The following is a 27,664-nucleotide window of genomic DNA, read 5'->3' on the forward strand; positions in this document are numbered from 1 at the left end:
CCGGAAGTGACGTAAAAACAGAGCGCCCAGTCGACGCACCACGAGGAACAGGGGCGTGTCTAGGCGCCTCTTCTGTGACGCCTTTCTTGGTATCACCGCCCAGCTGCTGCTCCCAGGCTGGCAGCACCCTGGCCCAAATCCTCCAAGGTCAGGGAAAACAACGTTTAATGCACAGAGTTCATCTGGGAGTCTAGCAGCTCCAGCACCCGCGAGTTCTTAGCACGCGGGCGGCGCTGATGGCACCGCCGGCCTCCGAGCGGTAGGGGGCGCTGTGCTTCTCGGTGGCCTCTTGGGAACGGGGAGGACCCAGCGCAAACGCACTCAGGACATCTTCTGCGTCTCCACGTGTGAACTTTCCCGGCAACTTTTTGAGAAGAAAAAAAAAAATGCCCAAATTCAAGGCGGCCCGCGGGGCCGGGGGCCAGGAGAAACATGCTCCCCTTGCCGAGCAGATTCTGGCCGGGGACGCGGTGCGCGCCGGGGCCCGGGAGAAGCGGCGCGGGCGCGGGACCAAAGAGGAGGAGGAGGAGTACGTGGGGCCCCGGCTGACCCGGCGGATTTTGCATCAGGCGCGGCAGCAGCAGGAGGAGCTCGAGGCCGAGCATGGCACTGGGAGCCGGCCCGCGGCGCCCCGGGAGCGCACCACGCGGCTGGGTGAGTGGCGGGATGGGTGCGAGAAAGAGGGAGGTTAGGAGAGGATGGACGGGCATCGGACAAGGGAATAGCTTGGAGTAAAAAGGGTCCGTAGTACTCCCTTAAAAAGGTACTGCAATGGGAGGCTCAGCCCTGGAGCGGATGTAGGATAGTCAAAGCCCTCTCTTCTAGGTACCCCTGACGTTGGGAAACGGGAAGTGATTGCCGGCACCACTAAGTTCTCCTAGTATTTATCCATCCATTTGCCCTGTAAATACTTACGGGATGTCTCCTAGAGCTTGGTACGGTGTTAGAAGTCTAGATCTAGTTTGGATCAAGAGGTAAACGAGGTAGACATGCGCCTGACTTTAGGTTATAGACAGTAGACAATGAGAGAATAGACAGACAGTAGACAATGAGAATAATACATTCCATGGAAAAGTGTAATAGATTCTCTGGTAACAACAGCATTGATCTTGGGGATCGGGCTCCCCAGATTGCATGACCTTTGTGCTGAGCAGAAAGAACAATATTGTTTAGGGGCCACAGAGGCAGTGAGGGTGAGTAAAAGATGATGGACATTTTCTTAGGGTGGGAGTGTTGATTCCTATCCAGCTCTCAGATCTCTTTCCTTGGTCCTGGCACAATTGAACATTGGCCTCCTGGCTATGGTATCTTTACTGGCTTCCAAGACTTCACATTCCCGTGGCTACTCCTTACCTCTCAGTAGCCTTTGCTGGCTCCCTTTTGATCCCCAATCTCTCTCTTTTTTAAAGAATATATTTTTATTGATTTCAGAGATGATGGGAGAGGGAGAGATAGAAACTTCAATGATGAGAGAGAATCATTAATTGGCTGCCTATGCAGGCCCCCTACTGGGGATCCAAGCCCACAACCCAGGCATGTGCCCTGATAGGAATCCAATCCTGACTTCCTGGTTCATAGGTCTACACTCCACCACTGAGCCACACTGGCCAGGTGACCCCCCCCACCACCACCACCACCTCTTATGAAATGTCACAGGGTTCAGTCTTTGGACCTCTTCTCTTCACACACTTCTCTGGTGTTGTCATCAGTTTTGTGGTTTAAACACCACCTATTTGGTGACCGCTGTCAACTATATTCTAGCCTTCATTTCTTCCATGAAACCTAGATTATTCAGTTGCCTACTTGGCTTATTACAGTAGCATCCTCATTAATATCCCATACCTCCTACAGTCCACTCTCAGCTCAACGGCTAGAGAATTACAGTGGTTTGCAAAGCCCTATATGATCGGCTCTCATTGCCAGTCCGACTTCTACTTTCCCCTTTTCACTCCACCCATATCGGCTTAAACATGGTAAGCTAGGGCCTTTGCCCAGGTTGTTCCTGTCCTCATACACCTGTAGGCATACTCTCTCAATTCTTCACCTTCTCAGGCCTGTTATGCAAAGAGCTGAGATCCGCGGAAGATAACCCAGAAGACTGGCTGTGAAAGACGTGGGTTTATTAGCACTTACTGCACACCGTGGTGGCCCACTGGTAAAGATTTTCCCCAGTGTGGGGTTGGGTAGAATACAGAGAACAGGGCATGAAGGAGAGACTGCTCAAGTACAAGCTCTATAAGATCAAAACACTAGTAGTTTCCAATCGGGCTCACACCCAAGACCCGTTTCTGTTTGGCTGTTTCTTGACTGAGGAGCTGTCCAGGCTCCTAAGGTTGCTCCTACAGTCCCTTTACAGGTGGCCTTCATCATATTCCCACAGGGGCGGAGGGGGGGGGTGGAGCTTGGGAAGGGGCCCACAAACCTTCCCTGACTACTTCATTAAAAATTGCAACACCCCCTCTCTGGCCTGGTGGTTCCGAAGGTTGGAGCATAGCATTGTTCCATATACCAAAGAGTTGCAGGTTCGATTCCTAGTTAGGGCACATTCCTAGGTTGTGGGTTTGATTCTGGTCGGGCTGGGTACTAGAGGCAACTGATTGATGTTTCTCTCTCTCTCTTGTTTCTTCTCTCTCTAAAATCAATGGAGGGCATGTGTCTTCTGGAGAGAATTAAAAGGAAAAAAGAGAGAGAAAATTTCAACACCCCACCCCTATCTTTACAGTCCCAACTTCTCTATTCTGCCCTATCGCTTTATTTCATAGCACTTGTCTTTTAACCTATCATGTTATATTTATTGTCTGTCTTCCCTCATTAGAGTGTAAGCTCTATAAGGGCAAAAGGTTTTGTTTTCTCTCATTCACTAGTATAGAACATATACCAGGCACTCAGTGTTTGCTCAATGAATGGATTAATGAATGATAGTGAGGTGGGTGGGAACCAAATCTGCAAAAGACTTGGAGGCTGTGCCCAGGATTTAAAGCTGTCATAAAGACAGTGAAAAACTATTGGAGAACATGGAGACCAGTTAGGGCACTGTTTAATTAGTCCAGGCAAGAAATGATGCTGATCTAGGCTAGGAGTTGCGAAGGATTTGAAATATTCTCTGAGGTAGAATTGGATCGGCTTTAGTAACTGCGTGTTGGGGATGAGGCAGGCCTGCCTCCCAGGTTCTGGCTTAGCATGGGGTGGACGGTGGTGCTGTGTACTTAGAGGCAGAGCACAGTGAGCAGTATAGACCTAGGAGGAAAAGACAGTGAGCTTGGTTGATACAGGTGAAGTTTGAAGTTCTTGTGAAGAGCAACTGTACAGGCGGCAGCTGGAGTTATGGTTTGGAGTAAAGGGACATCTATACCTCCAAGTAGAGGTTTGGGGGTTGTTAGCATGTGAAGACAAAACACCTTCGCCACATCACCACCACCACCACCACCATTTAGCTTTTATCACATATTTCCTTTGTTAATAACCTGTTCATATGCAGCAACTCATCTCCCCGATTGGAGTACGGCATTCCTTACCAGATGCCCAATCAGCTGTGGCCTTCCGGGAATCAGTTCTTCAGTGGGTTGGTCCATTGGAATCTGAACTACACTGCCTGGGTTCACTTTACCCATCCAGCCGTGTTTCCTGCTGCTGCTTAACAGACAATCTTGTAACCAAGCCCTTTTGCCGGTGTTGTAACCCAGGTTTGGACCACACTCCGGCTGCACCCATGCTCCCTATCCAGACTCGAACCATCGTCGGCACTCATCACCTTCTAAGTGCCTATGGTATATACTGTCTCTGCCACTCATTTGGCATATGACCAAGTCCACCCATGTGTGTAGAATATGGGTAAAGAATGCACAGTCTAGCCGAAACCGGTTTGGCTCAGGGGATGGAGCATTGGTCTGGGGACTGAAAGGTCCCAGGTTTGATTCCGGTCAAGGGCATGTACATTGGTTGTGGGCACATCCCCCGTGGGGGGTGTGCAGGAGGCAACTGGTTGATGTTTCTGTCTCACTGATGTTTCTAGGTCTCTATCCCTCTCCCTATCTCTCTGTAAAAATCAATAAAACGTATTGTAAAAATTAAAAAAAAGAATGCACAGTCTAGGCCCAGACTACATGCCATAGGCAAATTACTTAGCTTTTCTTGTGCTTTAGTGTTCCCACCTGAAACTGGATATACTAATAAGACCTACTTCTTGGGGTTGTATTGTGTACAGTATTTAGAACAGTTCCTGCTACATGACTGAGCATAATGTGTTAACTATGATATATTGGCATCACTGTGTCATTGGTTCACATAGGTACGTTTTGTTTCTCGAGCAAGATTGTAAGCCCCTGGTACAGGAAGATAGCGTGTGCACACATCTGTATCTATTACAGGCACACGTGAGGCTTACACTGTGCGTGGTGGTTAAAGTTAACTTGACCTCTAAATCCCTCAGCCATCGCTTACCTTTTTCACCCAATCATCGCCCCTCTTCTAGGCCCAGGAGTGCCGCAAGATGGATCAGATGATGAGGATGAAGAGTGGCCCACCCTGGAGAAGGCTGCCACAATGACAGGGGCCGGCCACCAAGCAGAGGTGGCCGTGGACCCCGAGGATGAGCGTGCCATTGAGATGTTCATGAATAAAAACCCTCCTGTCAGGTAGGGCTGGCATGGCCTAGAATTTGGGGTAGTGGGTCCTGATAGCCACTTCCCACAAGGAAGCACATGCCCTGGCAGAGTTTGATTTCCTACCTTTGGGAAGGGCCTGGGCGTTGCTAGTTGTAGGGATCCACCTTAACAAAAGTGGCCCGTCCTCAAAAGACCATTCTGAGTGAGAATGACACAGACTCAGAATGCTCCTCCCCCTCTGTCCACCTCTTCTAGAACTGCCAGATTACCTGGGAAAATAGCTACCCGACCTTTTTATTTTTCTGGGGAGATATATCCCATTGCTTTTGGTCTTGGCCTGCTCAGTTTCCTTGGCCAAATCTCTTTTGTACCCTAAGCTTCATTTTACTCAAGGTTTTTTAGCCTTAGCACTATTGGCTGGGTAATTTGTGTGTGTGGAGGCTGACCTGTATAATGTCGGATGTTTAGCAGCATCTCTGACCTCTACTCACTGACCCCAGGAGTGACCTTCCCACCAGTTGTGATAACCAAAAAGGTCTCAGGCATTGCAAATTCATCCACACTTAGAACGATTGTCGTTTTGATTTGCATCTCTGACTCCTGGCAGTTTTGAGAAATGACTGCTGGCTTCGGAAAGCAGACCCAGACCCACATGAGCTCAGCGGTCAGAGGCCGTTTAGTGTGGAGCACGTTACCGTGTGCTGTAAAGAACCTGAACTTCAGAACCCGAGCAACCGGGCCTGACTCTTTCCCCCCACCTGAGAACTCTGAGACCTTGGGTGTGTATTAACCTGCCTGAGGGTCAGCTCCCATGTGGAATAGATGTCGCACGGACTATAAAAGATAACGTCTGAAGTCCTTCACTCGGTGCCTGGCCTTGAGAAGACCCTCAGTCTTAAATACACGTTAGCAGCCTCTGGAGATCCCATTCTTATACCGAAGCCCAGTGAAAGGAGAATAAGGAGTCATCACAATAAAGTTATGTTGGGCATACTGTTTAAATATTATTAATCATAGAAATTCTTGTATAAGTTTTAGTAAATTTATAGAAGTTTGTGCTCTGGTCTTTTCCCAAATTATCCCAGCTACTTGAAATCTTGGTACACACTGAGAGGCCAGACCAGTATTTTATAATTGGAGAGACTTCAGCATGGGAGGGATGTGTCTGAAATAGGCAACGCATTACACATTCTCTATGTACTGATAGTTCCAAGTAACGTACATGCATTAATTCGCTTAATCCCGACGTTAACTCTGTGAGGTAGGTGCGGGTATTACCTGTTTTATAGATGAGAAAACTGAAGCATAGAGAGGCAAAATAGCATGCCCAAGGTCATACAGGGATTGGGAGAGCGAAGATCTAGACCCAGGCAGACCGGCTCCAGAGTCCAGGTTCTTAACATCCACGCATTTGTCTGCTTCGTCCGAAGTGGAATGGCTTTCAGGTCATTTGTGCTGTGCAGTGATTCCATGGTGGGTCCGGCCCCGAGGGAACTGAGGTCGCACACCCCAGCAAGATGACAGGTTTATTGGAGCTCACAAGAAACCGTGTGTGGAGTCCAGAGCTTCCTGGACTGTGACCACAGCTCTCCCGCCCCTTCCTTCCCCTCTCCCAACCCTTAGGCGTACCCTGGCTGACATCATCATGGAGAAGCTGACGGAGAAGCAGACGGAAGTTGAGACGGTCATGTCCGAGGTGACGGGATTCCCTATGCCCCAGCTGGACCCCCGGGTCCTAGAGGTCTACCGCGGAGTCCGGGAGGTGAGAGCTGGGGCACCTTCGCAGGGCCTCTGGGCGCCCACCGGAGGTTCTGGGCGCCCACATCTCATACACAGGAGCCTGGTGGCCGAGAATAAGTCAGAGTGTGTGGGCTCAGAGTCCTGCTGTACCAGTTAGTGACCTGGTGGCTGTGGGTACGGGCTCCGTTTCCCCATCTGGAAAGTGAGGATGGTAGCAGCATCTCCTTATGTGGTGGTTGTGAGGATTCAGTGAGTTTTTAACAGGAAAAGTACCTGGCACTCGCAAGCAGGATGTGTGCTAATGGCAACGATGGTGTCACTGCCTCCTCCCCAGGTGTTGTCCAAGTACCGCAGCGGGAAGCTGCCCAAGGCGTTTAAGATCATCCCTGCGCTCTCCAACTGGGAGCAGATCCTCTATGTCACAGAGCCCGAGGCCTGGACTGCTGCTGCGATGTACCAAGCCACCAGGTAGAGCGGATGGGAGTTCCAGGGGCCTTGGGTCTATAGGTAAAGGGCTGGGGGCATAGGAAGTACAGGCTTTCCTGGTCTTTGCCATTATTTTTTTTTCCCCTCTTATATTTATTTTATGCATTTATTTTTATTGGTTTCAGAGAGGAAGGGAGAGGGAGAGAGAGAGAAACATCAATGATAAGAATCATTGATTTTCTGCCTCCTGCACACCCCTTACTGAGGATTGAGCCATGTGCCCTCGACCGGAATCGAACCCAGGATCCTTCAGTCTGCAGGCTGATGCTCTATCCACTGAGCAAAACCGGCTAAGTGCTGCCATTACATTTTTTCAAAAATATTTTTTATTGAGAGGAAGGGAGAGGGAGACAGAAAAACATTGGCTGCCTCCCACAGGCCCTTCCCACACTGGGCATCAAGCCCACAGCCAGGCATGCCCCCTGACTGGGACTAGAACCAGCAGCCCTTTGGTGCATGGGTGACGCCCGACCAACTGAGCCACACCAGCCAGGCTGCCATTGCATTTTAACTTGGCCCCAGAGCTCTCTCTTGTGTTTCTTTATATCATCATTTCCCCAGCTTTTCCTGTTTCGTGTTTTGGGGCCAAGAACCTGTTGAAAATTGCCTGTGATGAGTTTTTAGGGAAGAGGCTTATAACTACGGGGTGTGTCAGACAGGCCTCAGAAGTCTGTGGCTCCCCACACGTGCTCAGGTCCCTGGAAGAGTAGGGTAGAGAAGGCCCATGATGGGGAGAGGAAGGTGAATGAATAGCTGAGTCGCCATTGGTTTGGGAGCACTCTGGCTCTCTGGGTGTTCACCTGATTGGATGCCTCTTGTAGACGTCCTGTTCCCTCCCATCTGATTTGGGTGTTGCCTGCACTCAATTCACACACTCCCGCACACCCCTCAGTTCTTTTGCATGCACCATCCACAGTGATATTAAAAGGGCCAGCTCCAGGCTGTCAACTGACCTGGGATGTCTCTGCTACCCCCAAAAAAAACTAGGATTTTCGCATCTAACCTGAAGGAACGCATGGCCCAGCGCTTCTACAACCTTGTCCTGCTCCCCCGTGTACGAGATGATATTGCCGAATACAAAAGACTCAATTTCCACCTCTACATGGCCCTCAAGAAGGCCCTTTTCAAGCCTGGGGCCTGGTTTAAAGGTGAGAACCCCGGAGGCGGCAGGAAAGGGAGGGCCGGAGCTCCTGCGGTGTGGTCGCGGTGAGCACGGCTTGGGAGATGGCCGGCGCCGGCAGGTGGGGGAGCTTCCCGCTTTGCCTCCTTTCTCTCGCCCTCAGCTCTAAGTGCTGCCCCTCTGCCCCTCCCCAGGGATCCTCATCCCCCTGTGTGAGTCGGGCACCTGCACCCTCCGGGAAGCCATCATCGTGGGAAGCATCATCACCAAGTGCTCCATCCCCGTGCTGCACTCCAGGTGGGGTTTCCGCCCAGGGGAGAGGGTGGTGCTCAGGGACTCGCCAGGGCTTGGAAGGTCGGCGGGGAACAGAGTGGGGGAGGAGCTAGGAAGAGTCCTGGTTTGTGGCTTAAGCCACTAGGTACGTTATTACTCCCCTGGATTGTAATTACATCAGAACAGGGTCCCGGGTTGAAGGAATGAATAGGGAACACGGGAAGGAAATGGGTCAGGGGTGGAGATGTTGAGATATTTGAACATATCCTAGTTGGATACCGAGTGAGGTAAGCACTCTGAGACAGAAGTGGGGATTTGGGTGAGTTAGCATCCCAATTAGAGATGATAACTGCAGTGCGGGAGGAGGAAGATCAAGACTGCATTAGGTGCCCTAGCCAGTTTGGCTCAGTGGTTAGAATGTTGGCCTGCGGACTGAAGGGTCCCAGCTCCAATTCGGGCCAAGGACACATGCCTGGGTTGAGGGATTGATCCCCAGCAGGGGGCGTGCAGGAGGGCAGCTGATCAGTAATTCTCTCTCATCACTGATGTTTCTATCTCTATCCCTCTCCCTCTTTGAAATCAATAAAAATGTAAAAATAAATAAAATAAAATTACTTGAAAAAAAGATTGTACTGCATAGGTGAGAAGGCCTGAGACGGCCCTCTTAGGCGGACCACAGTGTAAGGGCCAGTGGAGGAGAGGAGAGGAGGGGAAAGCACAGAGGGAGGGGTAGGACCTCTCCCCCAACCTCTCCCCACCACTCACCACCCGTCTCCCCACCAGTGCGGCCATGCTGAAAATTGCTGAGATGGAATACAGCGGTGCCAACAGCATCTTCCTGCGGCTGCTGCTGGATAAGAAGTACGCGCTGCCCTACAGGGTGCTGGACGCTCTGGTCTTCCACTTCCTGGGCTTCCGGACGGAGAAGCGTGAGCTGCCCGTGCTCTGGCACCAGTGCCTCCTGACGTTGGCCCAGCGCTATAAGGCAGACCTGGCCATGGAGCAGAAAGAGGCCCTCCTGGAACTGCTCCGGCTGCAGTCCCACCCCCAGCTGTCCCCTGAGATCAGGCGTGAGCTTCAGAGCGCAGTGCCCCGAGACGTGGAAGATGTTCCCATCGCCATGGACTGAGGAACAGCCCCTCATCCTGGTCTGAGGGGTGGGAGGACAGCAGGATCCCAGTTAAGGTGACACTGAGCCTTTACAACTGGGCAGTGAGAGTCCCTGGGCATCTGGGACTCCCCAGTACCCTACAGGGAGGACTGAGGGTCAGGCAGTTGTTCCTGCTCAGTTCTGGAACCTGTGTGAGATTCCGCACCCCAGCATTCCCCTTGCCCTGCTGGCGTTTGGAGTACTTTCTCTCAGGCTATGTCAAGTCACTGGGATGTGGATGAAAAGGTGGGTATTTATTGAGCGTCTGTGTTTTATTGTGATCAATGGAGATCTGTTTTCCCTCTTTATCTAAAGGTAGGATTACTCTTCCCTGTTTCTGTATAAGAGTGGATTCTTACCCAGTATACTAAGAACCCCCACCCTATCCTATCTATTGTACAAGCTAGGTTCTCCAGGCTGTACCCAGAGTTACCCCTAGGGGGCTCATCGCTGCCTTTCCCCAATACAGGCTGCTTTGGGAGAATGCCAGGAACAGGAGGTTGTTCAAAAGATGGTCTATCTCAGCTGTGGGTGGAAGAGCTAGAGGAGAGTGCCCCTAGAGCAAGCATGTCAAACTCAAAGGCTAACACTGGTCAAGTAAACGAGGCCTGTGGCCCGAGAGCCACGAGCTTGACATGCTTGCCCTTGAGGGAAGTGGAAATGCAAAGGCCCAACAGATGAGGGAATATTGGTTGTGCCGGGATGATTAGATCTGGATCACCACCAGACAAGTTCCCTTTCTGGCTAACGAGAGCATTAGACTGGAGGTTGGCAAACTAGGGTCAAATGCTCATTTTCTTATGGCCCATGCACTAAGAATGGTGTTTACATTTTTTAATGGGTGGGAAAATTTTTTTAGAGAGTATTTTGTGGTAGGTGAAAATTATGTGAAATTCTAATTCCAGCGCCCATAGTTTCATCGGAGCACAGCCACTCCCATCTATTTACATGTTTTCCGTGGCTGCTCTCATGCTGCAATGGCAGGGTACAATCCTGGAAGCCTTGTTTGCCTTTGAAAATGTGACTTTGTTCCAACCCAGTTAATATATTTGGAAACGATTTTATCATAAAACAAATATCACTTATTTATATGCAGTTTTGTCCTTGAGAAACACCACATAAAATCAGAAAACTGCACTGAGCTGAACCAAGCCAGATACACAAGTATAAGCACCTCTGGCATGAGGGTTAGGAGTCACATCCACAACCTGCCCTCCACGAGCAAACTTCTTTTTGAAGGTAAAGGACTCTATTTGTTTCTCAACCATTTAGTATATAAAAACTATGCTGTCCTTTTAAAAAAAAAAAAATACTTTTTATTGGTTTCAGAGAGGAAGAGATAGAAACATCGATGATGAGAGAATCATTGATTGGCTGCCTCCTGCATGCCCCAGGCTGGGATCAAACCTGCAGCTCAGGCATGTGCCCTGACCAGGAATTGAACCATGAACTGGCTCATAGGTCTGCTTCCAACCACTGAGCCAAGGCAGCCAGGCTTTTCAAAAAACACGTCACTCAGCCCCGCTGCGTGATTGTGCATAGATCCATGAACCACGTGGGTTGGAACAGGGTAGTGGGCTTGATCCCCAGTAGAGGGCAGCCATAGATTATCCTCCTATCATAGATGTTTGTATCTCTCCCTCTGAAAATGACTTACTAAAAAACATCGCTCAGCTTTTTCATGTTGTGCCCATGCATACATCCTATGGATTTAATTAGGCAGTTTTGCAAAACACAATGATTTTTAGGCATGTTCCATTATAAAGTAGCACTGACTGTGGGGCAGTTACTATCCCACAGGCCTAAAATATTGAATCTGACCCTTTACATTCAAGGCTTGATGGACCACTGATTGAACCACTGATTTCTGCCCTCTTTACCTCATGCTTTTACCCACATCTCCATCCAATCCAAGAAGCCAAGGCCAACTTTATTCCATAATCTTTATTAAGGTAGCATGGTCCTAGGCCAACAACTGGACCTTGTGGCCTTAGGAAAGACCTGTTAACAGGACTTGCGTCTCCAGACGGGGGGCTTGGTCACCTCCAGGTCATCCCTGATGAAGGATGGGGCGGAGGGCCAAAGGGAGAGGAGGGCCTGGCCCCTCCCAGGCTGTAGCAGCTCCTCGGTCACAACGATCCTCTAGCCAGAAGCAGAGGAGGGATGCAGCAACCGCCAGGGTCACCACTTTGGTTGGTGGACCCCACCACACCCTCTTACAGTTGTATTCAACAAATAAATTAAAACCACCTCTTCCTTCAGCACTGACCCCCCTCAATCACACAGGAGAAGCTGGGCAGAAAGCAAAGCAAAGAGGAACTGGTTGGTTCTTGAACCTCTGACAGAGGCCTGGGCCCCTCCCTCTAGGAGCAGCTGTGGGCACGGATTATGCAGGGCTCTCCAAAGGATGTTGAGAAGAACTGTTCAGGAGTGTGTCCCCTCAGAATATCAGAAATGGCTTCAGGAAGACCCCAATCCAAATGCAGTAACTCTAGAAGGTACAGCACCTTTGTAAGGCACCAGGTTATTTTGGCAGTTGAGAATGTGAGAGCCCCAGAGACGGGGCCTCAATAAGGAATGCTGGTACATGTATTTTATCTACTTCAATTTTGTCTCTGACCAGCTGACCCACCCCCAAGCCGGGGAAGGAGCTGGGCTGGTCAGAGGCAAGGAGAAGGAGGGGCCTGGCTAGCCACCCAAACATGGCTGGTCGGGCCCCTTAGTGCACACTGCAGGGATAGGTAGGACCTGCCCCCTTCTCTTAACAAAGGGCAACTAGGAAGGAACCCCCCAGACTTCAGTTGTGGCAGATGTGACGTCATTCCTGCAGGCAGGGAGGGAGGGTGGCAGTGTCCCCTCCTCTGCTGTCAGCGGCCACTGGAGGGGGCCGCTCCCCGGGGCTACAGGTGGATGGCTGTGACATCTGTGGGAGTGCTGGTCTGGCTGGGCCCCTGGCTGCTGGAGCCTCGGGGGGCTTTGGATGCTGGGCTGGGGGACGACTGGGCGGCTTCCCTGAGGCTCTCCCTGAGTGCAGCTTCAATCTGCTCCTGGCAGGCGCGCAGGCAGTCCTGGGAACAAGGGGGGACAGTGAGGAGGGGCTGCTGGGGGAGGTGGAGGGAGGTCCCATTGGAGCCAAAGGTCCACTTCCCTCCTCCCACAGCAGGTGCAGGGGACAGACACCGCCCAGCACACAGGGAAGCCTGGGGAGGTTAGGCCACAGCCCAGCCCCAGGAATCCGCCTTCAATTCTCAGAAACTGGCAAGAGGATGTGGCAACGGTGTGAGCGCAGCCCTGCATCCGACAGCCTCCCGCCCCCACTCCTGCACACCACTTGGCAGAAAAGGGCACCAAGGGATGGTGCCCTGCAACCCAGCCAAGACAACCTGCTTTTCCCCAGGGCAAGGCAGGAGAGGAAACCCCACAGAAGCCCCAAGGGCAGGGTATGCGAAACCAGGAGTGGGCAGCAGGTTGGAGATGGACGCCTCCCTCTAGTGGAGGCTCAGGGAATAGCAGCGCTTCATGAATTGACAGGCTGCTGCTCAGCACTCACCACTTCAGTGCCTGTGATCCCTGCCAGCAGCTCCGTGAGCTCATCTGGGGATGCGGACCAGGCACCCAGGCCTTGCACTGCAGCCCCAATGCTGCCCGTGGCGATCATGGACGGCGGGTACATGGCAAAGGTGTAATCTTGGAAAGAGGGGGAGGGAACCATGAGGCAAGGGGAACATCGAGAATAACAACCAGAGGGACTTCCTATTCCTCACAAAGTGCCCGGCAGCAGGGATGGAGCAGGGGCATAGTGGAAAATGCCAGCAGTGCGTTGTGTCAGACGGGCAAGAGAAGGCAGGAAAGACCCTGTCCTGGAAGGCCAGGGTGAAGGGCAGACTTGTGCAGGCCAGGCCCAGGGTGGTCCCTAAGGGACCCCGGCCAGGCACCAGGGAGTGAATGAGTCTCTCTCCCTGGTGTGGAAACAAAACCAGGGTCAAGACCTGGGTTCTGTCCCCAATTTAATCACCATGAAACCTTGGGAAAGTCACTTCTAAGCCCTGAGGCCCCACCGACATTGGTACTGGGGTCTCTTAAGATCCCACACAGCTCAGGTTGTGCTCAGCATTTTTTCTGTACTGAAACGGGGGCTCACGGGGGACATCATTTTCACAAATTTTATAAGGCGTATAACAAGAATCTCCTATGACCCTTCCAAGTCTTGATTTTCCTGATTTGGCAAAAATATGCCTGGCGTTTATTACCTGTAGCGCAGAGGGCCAAAAAGGTCTGAGCGTGCTTTTTGACCAAGGCCTGCCGGTCACTGGGCAGAGAGAGCCGGTACAGGATCAGGGCCAGGAAGTCATGGGCGATCACAGCAGCCAGGTCCCACTTGAGCTTCCCCAGGACCAGCACCTCCCAGTCCTGCAGAGGGGAGAAGAGGGCGGGGCCGGTGACTACAGGAGGCAGGGGAAGGGAGTGAACGAGAAGGAAGCCCGTCACACTCGAAGGTCGAGACACCAGTTTTGCTTCTGGGTTTAGGGCCTGGCCCGGTGGAATGGGGAGTCCAGGGGGGGGGGGGGGGAGAGCTGGGGACATGTGCTTTGAGCATTTGTCCATCTTTTACCAGGTGCCGGACTGCATGCTGCACACAAATTGTCTTTTGATCTTGTTTGGTTATCTTTGGGGGCCAATAATACATACAGGCCCTTTTCTGACGTGACCCAGGGCTCTGAGCACTTCTCTAACTCGGGCTGGATGAAAAGACTGAAGCAACAGGTACCACCACCACCATCTCCATGAACGTGAGGCTCCTCGGGGGTAAAGCAGACTCTCCCTAATCCCAAGGATTTGTACAAGGGGAAATCGCCACTAGCCTCTCCCAAAGCTGCATCCCAGCCAAGCCTGTGCCCCTTGTGAGCCTGAGGCCACACCACCTCCGATACAGTCACTGAACTGACGCCGAGGTTCCTCAAAGGGGACGTTGCCCAACCCAACCCACATCCCCTTGGTGGGACATCAGGGCTGGGTCCTGAGATATCACACCCACCCCACCCCCTTCCACTGGAACCCGCAGCGCTGGGTGCCATGTGAGTCCCAGAAAGAGCTGTGGAGGCCGTGCCAAACAGGATGGCTCTGGGTGGTCTGTCTTTGAGGGACCAAACCCCGTCTCCCCCTGCCCGCACCTGCACACCCCTGCTAGGTCCGAGGGTGGGCGGGAGCCCCCATGCACTTGTCTGTGGCTCCCAGCCCTGGCCCCACTTCAGAGTTGCACCGATGAGGATTTCTTCATTGTTTTATCTCAGGAAGGAACTCGAGGGTTTGACTCCTTACAGAGAGAGAAATAGCAGCCCCACCCAACCTCTTCCCGGCCCCGGCCTGGGTGTCATCCTCCCAAACCAGCCCCGAGCCTCCCCCGGGGCCCCACAGAAAGAGGCCTGGAGCCAGAAGCTGGGCCGAGACGCTAGCCTTCCACCCCTGGTGCCAGTCCCAGGGGCCGGACTCCTGACTCCGAAGTGAACAGAAAGCCCCTGGCCTCCGAGGCAACCCCTGGAAGGCCATTGGGAGTGGGACTCGCCCTGTGGGGAGGCATGGGGTCCTGTGTGAGGGAGGGTGGCCACTCTGTCCTGTACCCGGGCAGCCCCTGAGAACCTCGGCCCTCGTCTGGCACAGAGCATACCCCAGGGAGGGATGAGCTGCCCTGGCTGGCAGCTTCCATCGTCACTCTGGCCCTTGGCTGGCCGGAAGACCCAGATTTCTGTCCCCCGCTTCAGGGCTGCCCCCCTCCTCTGGGCCTCACTCAGCCTTCTCAGCTTCACAAGCGTTTGGACAGCCGAGTTCACCGAGGTCCCTTCCAACTCTGACCTCCGAGGAAGCCATGTGCACGGTCCACCCCGGCTCAGGCGGAGACGGCGGGGGGAGAGTGTTTTCTGCCTGTTCTGAAAAACTCCCCTCATACAAAGGCACACATCCCATCCCAAACGTCTCACAAAAAAGGAAGTCCCCTTTTACCTCCCAGCCCAAACCCCTCCGCAGACTTCTTCCCCGCAGGCCCTGGAAAGCAGCTCCGCCTCCAGACGTGCCCAAAACTACCAGCTCCATCACAAAGAGCTGCGGGCCTCCCAGATTCCCCACTCCGGCCTCCTACTCCCATCTCCCAGAGCTACTTGGCAGGAAGAGGAATCCCGTTCCTGGACAAGCAGCAGTCGGGGCCCCAGGACCCTGGCTTCCAGGCCAGCCAATCACAGCGGCCCCCATGCGGCCCTCCTCCCCGGGAGATGGGGCCCAGAGACTCTCTCAGGGTCAGGAGAAGACTCGGCAGTATAGATTGAGGGTGAGGAAGGTGCCCGCTCACCCACCCTCTCCCAGACACCCCCCCACCCGAGGTGACCTGCATCCTCCTCTAGATCCAAGCACCCCACACACACACAGCCCCCCCCTCAGGCTGTGGGATAGGAGCCCCGGTGACTCTCCTGCCCTGCCTCGGAAGAACCTAGGGCCAAGTTCCCAGCAAGAGGCCCAGGGAGCCACTTCCCAAACCACAGGAGTGACAGCAGCTCCCCGCAGGGTTATGAAAGATCTCGGTCAGAGTGGGCGGGCCAGGGGAGGGGGCATCATTATCACATCGGAAGCAGCTGCAGCCCAGCTCCCTGTCTGTCCCTCCAGCTCTGGCCTCTGGCTAAGGGGGAAAGGGAGAGAGGACTCCGCCAGCCTGAAGCAGCTGCTCCGGCTCCTCACAATGAGGATTAGGAAGGAGTGTCTCTTCTGGGACACCAGAGGAAGGAAAGAAGGTGGGATGGAACTCCTGGAGCCCTTCCTTAGAGCAATCAGGGCTGGGCTTTAATCTGCTCCGGGCGGGCGGGAGGCTTTTCAATCACAAAGTCCACCCGGGGATCGAGACTCACACCCCAAGCAGCCCCCCTCCCCCAGGAGAAGCGCATTCCACTCCCCCACTCCGGTGGGGGTGTGCAGGCATGTCCTGCTGCTGCCAATAAATAACTCATGATGGTTGTGTAAACCCAGAGGCAAAGTACTAGTGGAGTGTAGACATGCAGTTCGACTTGTTGCTATCTGGGGGAAAGACCAAGAGGAGTGGCACCCCCTGGAGGTCACGGGAAGGGGAGTCAGTTCAAGCCGGCAGTTTAAGCCTGGATGGGGGCTACTCTAACCATCACACGGCACTGCCCGCCTTCTGTCCAAATATCTAGCGTCTGCGGCCTCGAGCCCTCCCCAGGGGGCAGAAAGCCCCTGAGGTCTTAGCTTTCCTTTTCCCGGGGAGGAGCGAGGCGGTAGGTGTTGGGGGGGGGGGGGCGGGGGAGTATGCACGCACCCGCATCTGGCGGGGGGACACGGCGTGGTCAGTGTAGATGCACAACTTCTCGATGGTCAGGGGCGCGGTCTCGCGCAGCTTGGAGGCCAGCAGCATGCAGACCGCACCCAGGAGCTGAAACTGCGCCTTGGGGGTGGGGACGCAGGACAGGTAACGATCCAGGTAGTTCATGGCCAGCGGGAAGACTTCCTCCTCGCAGCGCTGCTCCTCGCACACCTGGGGGAGGGGGAGGGGAGGAGGACACCGTCACTCGGGGCAGGAACCTGGGAAGGAAGCCCAGCGGCCCTGAAGGTGAAAGGGGGCGCTGAAGGGAAGTGGGACCGGGAATCGAAAATGGAAGGGGTACGCCGGCGGCTCCCTTACTTCATGAAACCCCCCCACCCCCATGGGGACCCCAAGAGTCTCCCACAGTAGCCAGAGAGCCGGGGACCTTCCCCCCATGACCAGCACCCACGGCACACCCAGAGGGAAGGGAGGAGACTCCCGCACTTTTCAGTTCCCTGGCCGCCGGCCAGAACCCCGGCCCCGCACCGGAACCGGCCCCGGGGCGGCGGCGGCGGCGCCCAGGGCTTTCCCGGCGCGCTCCTAGGAGGACGGGGCGGGGGAGAGAAGCCGGGGACGCCGGAGAAGCCGGAGGGGGGACGGCGAATCCTACCCCGCTTTCCCGGCCGAAGAGATGATGATAAGCGAAGAGGGCGCCAGAGTCGAGGTTGGGGAGGGAAGAAGGAATGGGACGCCCCGAAGGCAGCCGGCTGGGGTGCCGAGTGGAAAGGCCAGGCCGGGGAGGGGGGAGGGGGGGAGTCTGGGCCACCGAAGCATCTTGCAGAAATCGTTGCCGAGACCGGGATGTCCCCGCAGGGCGGCCCGGGCGGTCCGGAGCCGCGGCGCGGGGCCGGGGGGAGGGGAGGGCCGGGGGAGGGGGGCCGCGGCGGTACCTCCAGCATCCAGTAGGCCAGCATCTTCCGCATGTGCGGCTTGATCTCGCGCTGCACGCACTGGAAGTAGGAGGCGCGGGGCACGTAGCGCTCCTCCAGGCGCAGCAGGCTCTGCAGCACGCGCTGGTCCCCCAGCAGCCGCGGGTCCGGCCCCGCGCGGGGCGCGTGCCGGGGGCCCTCGCAGCACAGCAGCTCCATGCTCGGCGGCGCGCGAGGGGGACGGGTGCGGGCTCGCGAGCCGGAACGCGGGCGGCGGCGGGCGGGAGAGCGCGGGCGCGGGGCCTGAGGCGGTGCCGGTGCTGGTGCTGGTGCTGCGCGGAGGAGCCCGGGCCGCCTGCCTGCGCCGGCGCGCGGCTTTCCTGACAGGCGGGCGCCCCGCCCCTCGCGACGCGGTAGCAACCGTGGAATGCTCCCGCGTCACACGCTCCCGGGGCGGAGCCGGCGCCGGACGGAAAGGGATGGCGGCGCCCCCTCCCCCGCCGCGGCCGCGCGGGTCCTCGGGCGCGGGCCCCGGCCCGGCTTCCGGCCGCCCCGCCCCCTCCTCCGACCACCCCGCGGGGAGAGCGCTTCCCAGGAGGGGTCCCCTTCCCCACCAGCGAGCCTCCCCTGCGGCTCCTCTGACAGCCGTCCCCCCAAAGAACCCTTCTCCAAAGGTGGTCCATTCATTGGGCAAACCCTCCTTCCCCGCCGCTTGCTCTAGGGAATATAAAGAACGAATACCTAGTTCTTAGTGAACACTGGTTCTGAATACTTCACACGCGGTCACTACTTATTATTTTTTAAATATATATATTTTATTGATTTTTTACAGAGAGGGAGGGAGAGGGATAGAGAGTTAGAAACATCGATGAGAGAGAATCATTGATCAGCTGCCTCTTGCACACTCCCCACTGGGGATGTGCCCGCAACCAAGGTACATGCCCTTGACCGGAATCGAACCCGGGACCCTTCAACCCGCAGGCCAACACTCTATCCACTGAGCCAAACCAGTTAGGGCAACATGCAGTCACGTATTAAATCCTCACGGGAACTCACTGGGTTGGGCGATACACTTATTCCGCAGGTAAGGAACTGAGCGCACTAACAATCAATGGGCGGCCGAGCCCGGATGGGGACGCCGGCAGTCCGGCGGCAGGATCTGCGCTCTCCCCGCCGGTGCCCCGCGGCTGCACAGGAATGCCGAGATTAATCCCGGAGCCCACACCATCGGCAGCGCCGGAGAGCTGGTTAGAGTTAGACGTGCGGGCTGCGAGGCCTGCGCCGGACCCGTGGGATCAAAATCTGCATTTCCACAAGATCGGTTCCCGGGCACAGGGAGGCGGGGGAAATCGGCCCATGACCGACATACAGCGGGGCGGAAAGGCCGGCTATCCAAGGCCTCACCTTGTCGCGAAGCCCGCCGTGTGGCCTTGGACGGGCCCTGAAAGCCGGCCTTAGCTTCTGTTGGAGGAAAACGTGGGCGGCGGAGAAACGAGATCCTCTCTGAAGGGAGCTTCTTGCTGAGACCCTATAAAATCTCCCAATTGCCATGTCTTCCACCTCCCAAACTTCTGGGTTACTTTGTAGTTTCCCCAAAGCTGGATTCCTCATGACCAAGAGGCAGACCACAGGCCTCCAGGAATGCTCCCGGAGGGGGAGGCCCTGGGGAACTCAAACCTCTCCTGAGGTCCCTCCTCTTGAGGGAAAGGACACCCACAGGCAAGTTTCTATGCTGTTTTCTCAATAAATTGTTCTTTAAATGACAAATTTTATTATAGTTCTAATATCATGGAAATATTCATTGGCATTGTAGAAACAGACAATCCAGATAAGCCACACAAAAAAGGGGAAAAAATTACTTGCAATTTCACCATCCATAGATAACCCTTTAAAATGTCAATATTTGTTTTTCTAAGACTGTTCTATTTTTTAAAATGAGGTCATTGCTAATTGTTTTGTAAGCTTTTTTCCACAAAAAATTATATTGTTAGCACTTTTCCCTGTCATTTATACTACAACATTATTCTTAATGGCTTCATAATAGTAGTGTGCCATTGGGTGAATATATAATGCATTTTACCCAACAGGTATTGTTGAAAATTAAGTTGTTTCTCATTCTTCCCTATTAGAAGCAATACTGGGAAATATTTTTGTGTGCACTCATCATTAGTTCTAGAAGTGAATTAATTTCTAGAAGTGGAATTTCTAAAGTTATGAAACAATCAAAGACTTTTTTAGATTTTTCAAAATTTATTTTCCAGTTATAGTTGACATACAATAATATATTAGTTTCAGGTGTATAGCATAGTGATTAGATATTTACATAACTATAAAATGAACCTCCCCATAAGTCTATTACCCATCTTACCCCATCCATAGTTATTACAATATTATTGACTATATTCCCCATGCTGTACTTTATATCGATGACTATTTCTATAACTGTCTATTTGTACTTCTTAATCCCTTTCACCTTTCACCCCTCCCCCAAAACTCCTCCCGTGAATTTCTTTCTAAATTTCCTGTGAAATGCTGAACCAATCTAATGGATAAACATTAGGTATCTATTTCCAAACAAAATAAAGCAAGCAAACAAACACCTCTGCCAACTGGAAAAATGAAAACTAGTTTATTAGTAATAAAATATATGTGTGTTTGTTTTAAATTCAAGAACTCTTGTTATGCCAACATGAATGTGTGCCATGTACCTTATCTAATCTTGCAAACCCATTACTCCTGTCTTCCAAAATACAAGTATGAAGTTTTAGTTAATTAATCATAACACTGCACTCTTTCATTAAAGAGAACAAGGTATTGTAAATTATAAAGAATAGATATGGCCCAGCTGTGTGACTCAGTGGTTAAGCATTGACCTATGCACCAGGAGGAGGTCACAGTTCGATTGCCAGTCAGGGCACAATGCCTGGTTTCTGGCTCAATCCCCGGTAGGAGGGGTACAGGAGGCAGCTGATCAATGATTCTCTCTCATCATTGATGTTTCTCTCTCCCTCTCCCTTCATATCTAAAATAATAGATATGAAGTTATGGGAAGACAAAAATGTTGAAGTGTAAGAGGTCTTTAGTATGCAGGAAGACTAAAAAGTATAGCTTTGAAGTACATAACCAGAAACCAGATCTGTCCTGAAGGAAGTGTTTCTTTATTCTCAGAATTATTGAGTAGACTGTTCAGGCAAGAAGGTCATTTATCTTTGATGAGAAAGTAAATCATCATTATTAAAGTTTTTTCCCCAGTTTTATTGAAGTATCAATTGTATTAATTTAAAGTATCAATATTTATGATTTATCCTTAACCGGTTTGGCTCTGAGGATAGAGCGTTGGCGTGCAGACTAAAAGGTCTCAGGTTCGATTCCGGTCAAGGGCATGTACCTTGGTTGTGGGCACATCCCCAATAGAAGGTGTGAGGAGGCAGCTGATCAATGTCTCTAACTCTCTATCCCCCTCTCTTCCTCTCTGTAAAAAATCAATAAAATATATTTGAAAAAAAAGTATACATGATTTAACATATGTATATATTTCAAAATGATTACCATAGTAAGTTTAGTTAACAACCATTACATAATTACAATATTTTTCCTGTGATGAGAACTTATTTTCTTATTGAATATATTGGGGTGACATTGGTTCGTAAAATTATATAGTTTTCAGATGTACAATTTTATAATAATGTTGAGATTTTTTAAGATCTATTCATTTAGCAACTTTTCAAATATGCAATACAAAACGATTAACTCTCATCACCATGTTGTACATTATATCCCCAGGACTTATATATCTTATAACTGGAAGTTTATATCTTTTAACCACCTTCACCCACTTACCTATGAGGTACAGCTGCTATTATTACCCTCCTGTTACGGATGGAAGCAGAGTCACAGGGAAGCTAACTATCGCTCGACGCCATGCCACTAGCAGGAGGCTGCCTTGGTTGGGTCTCCCCAAAGACAAGGATTCAAGTGAAGTAACTGACCCAGGAGGTGATTCCAGGAAGCACCCGGTGTGGAGAAATGAGGCAGAAGGGAAGGAAACCAGTGAAAAGTACACTGTTGAGTAAGTTAACACTGTGGGCAAATGGAGCTCCGTCCTGTTGAGGAACTCTGGGACGTGATGAAAAGTGCATGCTTCTGCCTCGGAGGGAGCAGGGGCACCTGTCCCCCATTCCCAGCAGCCAGGGGTGGAGGGCTGCTGGGACGGAGAAAGGGGTCTGCAGTTAGTTCCCCAGGACGTCCAGCTTTCCTGCGGGAAAGCACATGGGCTCTGACAACCAGGACCAGCCACCAGGCAGTCACAGCGCTGGCACTGGAAGGGGCGGTGCGCTCGGGGAGGACGAGAGCCGTGGGTATCCGAGTGGCAACAGCTGCATGTGCTGCATCGGGTTTGAACCCAGGCAGGCGCCAGAGCCTAAGTTCGAAGTCAGAATAAATATTTTTAACAGTTTTATGCTCACTTTATTTTTTATTTTTTATTTTTAAAAAAATATATTTCATTGATTTTTTTACAGAGAGGAAGGGAGAGGGATAGAGAACTAGAAACATCGATGATAGAGAAACATCAACCAGCTGCCTCCTGCACATCCCCCACTGGGGATGTGCCCGCAACCAATGTACATGCCTTTGACCGGAATCAAACCCAGGACCCCTCAGTCCGCAGACCATTGGCTCTATCCATTGAACCAAACCGGATTCGGCTACTTTTTAAAAATATATTTTTATTTATTTCAGAGAGGAAAGGAGAGGGAGAAAGATAGACATATCAATGATGAGAGAGAATCATTAGTTGGCTACTTCCTGACCCTGCCCCCCGCATTGGGGATTCAGCCCACGACAGGGCATGTGCCCTAACTAGGAATTGACCTGTTTTATAGGTCAATGCTCAACAACTGAGCCATACCAGCCGGGAAGTTTTATATTGTATTTGTGTGTTTTAAAAGGTTTCCTTTTAAAATAAATTTACTTAATGAAAAACTTAACTTTAAAAACATTTAAGTAGCCCGGGCAGGGTGGCTTAGCTGGTTGGAGCATCATCCCATACACCAAAAGGTCGTGGGTTTGATTCCCAGTCATGGCACCTACCCAGATTGTGGATTCTTTCCCCATTCAGGTCTTGTGGGAGGCAATTGATCAATATTACTCTCATATAGGTGTTTCTCTCTCGCTCTCAATAAAAAATAATTTAAAAATGCCCTGGCCAGTGTGGCTCAATTGGTTTGGTGTCATCAGGAGGTTGTGGGTTTGATTTCCAGTTAAGGGCACATGCCCGGGTTTCGGGCTCCATCCCTAATGAAGGGGAAAGAGGGGTGCAGGAGGCAACTGATAGATATTCCGCTCTCACATCAAGGTTTCCCTCTCCCTCTCCCTTCCTCTCTCTCTAAAAGTCAGTAAACTATTCTTTAAAAAATAAATAAAATGGGTTGTATGTTTGACTGCATTTACCTTATATAAAAAATAAATGGTTAGTTTATTATTTTTAAAAACATCAATATAATTCATCAATATATTGATACACAATTGTTGATATACATATTGATGAATTATATTAAAAGATTAAATTAAAATATTAAAGGTGGGAAAATCATGATAGAATCAACAGATGCCAAAAAAAAGTTTTTGGATAAAATTCAACAGCCATTCACAATAAGAAAAAACTATTAGCAAAGTAGGGATAAGTGGGAACTTCCTATGTCTGATATAGGGCGCCTTCTAAAACCCCACAGCGAACATCTTCTTTAGAAATTGATACACAAAAGTACACCAGGCAAAGTGTCCAGCATGCAGGGCAGTGGGAAAAACCAAGAGGTCCCTCCTCCATGATCAGCCTGGCTAGTCTTCCCTGGGACTATTGAGGCCATGCGTTCCCAGTATCCTCAAGGTGGACCATATATTTCCACGCCCTCTTTCAATGTGCACATTTTTATGAATAGCACCATCTTTCTGCTGAGTCTTCAGACGTTAAGCCCTGGCACAATCTTGGATTTCTTCCTTTCTTTGGTTCCCTGTATCCAATCAATTACCTACACACACACACACACACCCCCCCCCGGAAAAAAAAAAAAATTAGGGAAAACTTACTTAGATCTTATTCTTCCCATTCCTCCAGTAGACTGTTAGCCAGTTTCTCAAAATTTGCCACCAAAGTAAACCGTTCACAGCAGAGAAGAAAGCACCTCTCAGAGGAATCTAGTATGATCTAAAACAGTCCTCTGCGAACCTGAAATTTATTTGAAGTCTAACATTCTGCCTTAGAAACATATACACATTTAGGATTCTGGTCCATAATACAGCCGTAATTGTCATAAGGTAAAAAGTACATTTACTTTAGATTACTTATGGTTAAGGAAAATTAAACTTCCCGGAAGCCACATGTATCCTGAGACTGGCGGGAGTAATCTCCAACCCCCTTTGAAAAGCCTGGGCCTCCATTACTGTTATTGCAAAGGCCTCCCTGAGCGCCTCTCAGCCCTCGCAGCGCTTCCAGAGAGATCGGATCAATGGCGCGGGGCCATCAGATTAATCTCCCACAGACACTCCTTTCATCTCCAGTCCAAGGACCTGCTTATCAGGTCAAATTTAAAAGTCAACCAGCCTGGCTTTTAAAGTTCTCCTTCAAGAGGCCTCAGCCACCCTATCCAATTTTATCTCAGCTGGAGCACTCCAGCTCACCCCAAGGCCTTATCACCCACTGCTGGCATCCTGGCCTTTTCTCCAAATCCAGTTCCTTCCTTCGAGCCCACCAGGCTTGTGGCGTTAGAGAGCAGGTTAATTTAGACCAGATGGATCAACAGTGGCCCACCGAGGGGAGCTGACTTTCCCAAGAGCACACACAGTTAACGATTGCTTTAAATTAGTCTCATTGTTTCCTGTTAATAAATCCTATTGTCCTTCCAAAATTGGAAACTCCTGGGGTAGGTACTACACCTTTTTCTGCAGGAAGGACTCTGCATAAAGCTACATGCTTTGTTTCCAGACCCCTGCTCCTGCAATTCCCAGGCTTGGTATATCTCTCCTCCACCTTTTGTCAGCCACCCATACTTACAAAATCAAGTTTAAGATCCCTCTAATTGTAGGTTATTTCATTTTTTTCTATTAAAATTATCATTAGAGTTGTGCCCTTGCCAGTGTTGGTCAATGGTTAGAGTGTCAGCCTGTGTACCGAAGGGTCCAAGGTTCGTATTCCTGGTCAAGGGTATGTACCTGGGTGACAGATTCAATCCCTGGCCCGGTTGGGGTGCATGGGGGAGGTAACCAATCAATGTGTCTCAGGATTCCAGTCAAGATGGCAGCACAGGTAAACACAGCACTCGTCGCCTCCAACAACCACATCAAAATTACAACTAAAATACAAAGCACCAGAGTTGACCAAGTCACTCCTATTCTGAACCAACCTCAAATCTCCTGTGAAATGTGGGGAAGGGGCTAAACCAGGGTGGAAGAATCAAGTGATTTCAGAGGTGGGGCAGGTAAAATAAACGAATTCAAAGTATGGGACTAAGAAACAAGAAATAATGAAATAAAATATCAAACAACCATGATTCAGAGCCACCTGAAATCTAGCTGAAAGGAAGTCCTACAACTGGGGGATTAAAGAAGAAGCACATCGATCCTGATAGAAGGGATGGAGATGTGGGGTGGAATCTACACTCACATGTGATGGTTTAACACTGGGAGGGATATCTTGGCAGTGGAGGTTTTCCTGAGGAGCAAGGAGTCCCAGCCCCACACCAGACTCCTCCTTGCCCCTTTTCCCCCCAGCCCACGATTCTACTGCTAAGAAGAGAAGTCCCCACAACTTCTGGCTGTAAAAACCAGCAGAGATTGTGCATGAATGACACAGAAGTGGCTGGAGCCCCAGGCAGTTCCTCTTAAAGAGCCCACACACAAACTTACCTGGACTCCACCCCCAATGAGCTCCAGCACTGGGGCAGCAGCCTGAAAGGAATGTGGGACATTTGGGGAGGAACTAACTTGTCTGAAATCAGGGAAGAGCTGAAAGGGCAGCTTTCTCCCACACAGAAATGCTGGAAGAGGCCACTGTTCCTTTGCTGAGCCCTCCCCACCACAGAGCTAACAGGCAATCACCACATCAAAATCTCCATCAACTTGGCAAACACTTTTTTCCCTCTCCTGATAATTCCCTGAGACCCCACCCCTCCCTTCTTGAAGGCTCAACCAAGCCATTTCCAGTGGCTTTTCCTTAGAACTGGCCTCTCTTGCCTCATGCTAGACTTTCCTAAAACCACTCTAACAAGCAGTAGCTGGTCTCAGCATGCCCCATATCTCTCAATAAATGGCCCCAGGCCAGACACTAGCAGAAGCCCATCTTGATTCACAGGTTGGCCTCTCCTGGGTACCACAGAAAGCTCAACACAAGTAGAAGCCATCTGCAGATTGCTCTGTAGCTCATGCTGGGTGGTCCCAAGCAGAGCACAGGGAGTGGCTGACTTTTCATCTCCCCAGAGGCTCCAGAGCCAGAGCATCCAATGGCCAACTTCTACCATGCCAGATTACAACCTTACCACCACCAGGAACGACACACACAAGGGACTGACTCAGTGAGCACCAAAGCGACTGACTCAGTGAGCACCAAAGCTCCACTGAAGTAAGTCCTGCTCCATAAGGTCAGCTTCTGCACAGCAGTTCTTCCACTGTAGTTGCAACTGATCCTCGAAATCCATTGGCCTGGGTTGCACCAACATCAATCAAGGCTCAACTATAATAGCACAGAGCTCACACAGGGGCACACAGAGTTCAACTCCAGTGACTGGGAAGGCTAAGCCACTGGGCCCTGCAGGACATCTACTAACATGGCCACTCTACCAAGTCCAGGAGACATAGCAGAGCTACCTAACACACAGAAACAAACACAGGAAAACAGCCGAAATGCAGAAACAAAGAAGCATGTTACAAATGAAAGAAAAAGAGAAATATCCAGAAAAAGAGCTAAATGAAATGGAAGCAAGAAAACTACCAGATATAGAGTTCAAAACAATGGTTATAAGGATGCTCAAAGAACTTACTGAGTACTTTAAGGAACTTAGAGAGAACATCAACAACAACAACAAATGACCAGTCAGAAATGAAGGATACACTAACTGAAATAGAGAATAATTTACAGGAAATCAACAGTAGAGGAGCCTCAGGGACAGCTTCAAGCATACCACATTCACATCATGGGGGTACTGGAAGGAGAAGAGAAAGAGCAAGAAATTGAAAACCTATTTTTAAAAATAGTGATAAAACTACCTTTACCTGGTGAAAGAAATAGGCATACAAGTCCAAGAAGCATAGGGAGTCCCAAACAAGATGAACCCAAAGAGGACCACATCAAGACTCATCAAAATTAAAATGCCAAAGGTTTAAGACAGGGGTCCTCAAACTTTTTAAAGTGGGGGCCAGATCACGGTCCCTCAGAGAGCTGGAGGGCCGGACTATATGAACTACTAATTTCTACTGTAACACCTTGGCTGCGCTCACTGCCCAAAAAACCTGGCGGGCAGGATCAGACTCCCCTGGGGGCTGCATGTGGCCCGAGGGCCATAGTTTGAAGACCCCTGGTTTAAGACAAAGAGAGAATCTTAAAAGCAGCAAGAGAAAAGCAACTCATTATCTACAAGGTAGTGCCCAAATGATTCTCAGCTGATTTCTCAAAAGAAACTTTGCAGGCCAGAAGGGAATGGCAAGAAATATTCAAAGTGATGAAAGGAAAGGACCTACAACCAAGATTACTTACTAAGTATAGCTATCATTAGAATTGAAGGTCAGATAGAGAGCTTTATAGACAAGAAAAAACTAAAGAGGTTCATCACCATCAAACCAGTATTATTATATGAAATGTTAAAGGGTCTTCTTGAAGAAGAAGAAGAAGAAGAAGAAGAAGAAGAAGAAGAAGAAGAAGAAGAAGAAGAAGGAGAAAAAGAAATAAAATGGCAATAAATACATATCTATCAACAATTGAATATAAAAATCAAAATAAATGAACAGAACAGAAACAGAATCATAGATACAGAGAACATTTTGATGGTTGCCAGATTGGGGGGGGGGGGGTTG

General features: G+C 50.9%; 2 protein-coding genes across 3 annotated transcripts in view; one reads left to right on the forward strand and one right to left on the reverse strand.

The window, feature by feature from the left end:
- The first annotated feature begins 28 nt into the window (after window positions 1-28).
- BYSL (bystin like) lies at window positions 29-9,707 on the forward strand. The gene is made up of 7 exons (XM_084890275.1): window positions 29-654; window positions 4,472-4,634; window positions 6,228-6,366; window positions 6,679-6,812; window positions 7,818-7,978; window positions 8,145-8,247; window positions 9,007-9,707. Exons 1-7 carry the CDS (start codon window positions 387-389, stop codon window positions 9,350-9,352), a joined length of 1,314 nt encoding a protein of 437 aa, XP_084746401.1. The 5' UTR covers window positions 29-386; the 3' UTR covers window positions 9,353-9,707.
- Window positions 9,708-11,302: 1,595 nt separating this feature from the next.
- Window positions 11,303-27,664, reverse strand: part of CCND3 (cyclin D3) — a 49,575-nt gene continuing 33,213 nt past the window's right edge. The window contains exons 1-5 of one of the 2 annotated variants that reach the window (XM_084890303.1): window positions 17,624-18,008; window positions 16,689-16,904; window positions 13,624-13,783; window positions 12,924-13,060; window positions 11,303-12,441 (exon numbers count right to left, since the gene is read on the reverse strand). In XM_084890303.1, coding sequence (XP_084746429.1) covers window positions 12,274-12,441; window positions 12,924-13,060; window positions 13,624-13,783; window positions 16,689-16,904; window positions 17,624-17,821 — 879 coding nt within the window. In that variant the 5' untranslated portion in view covers window positions 17,822-18,008 and the 3' untranslated portion in view covers window positions 11,303-12,273. Of the gene's footprint in view, window positions 12,442-12,923; window positions 13,061-13,623; window positions 13,784-16,688; window positions 16,905-17,623; window positions 18,009-27,664 lie in introns of those variants that run through there. The other variant, XM_084890304.1, reaches the window with a different exon arrangement.

The sequence above is a fragment of the Pipistrellus hanaki genome (assembly GCF_964339955.1).
Source record: "Pipistrellus hanaki genome assembly, chromosome: 7".
NCBI lineage: Eukaryota > Metazoa > Chordata > Mammalia > Chiroptera > Vespertilionidae > Pipistrellus > Pipistrellus hanaki.

Bases quoted from the DNA above. Each gene is read 5' to 3' on its own strand.
- BYSL (XM_084890275.1), top strand. From the start codon at position 387: ATGCCCAAATTCAAGGCGGCCCGCGGGGCCGGGGGCCAGGAGAAACAT. The intron at 7,979-8,144 runs GTGAGAACCCCG...GCCCCTCCCCAG, and splicing joins GCCTGGGGCCTGGTTTAAAG to GGATCCTCATCCCCCTGTGT. The intron at 8,248-9,006 runs GTGGGGTTTCCG...TCTCCCCACCAG, and splicing joins ATCCCCGTGCTGCACTCCAG to TGCGGCCATGCTGAAAATTG.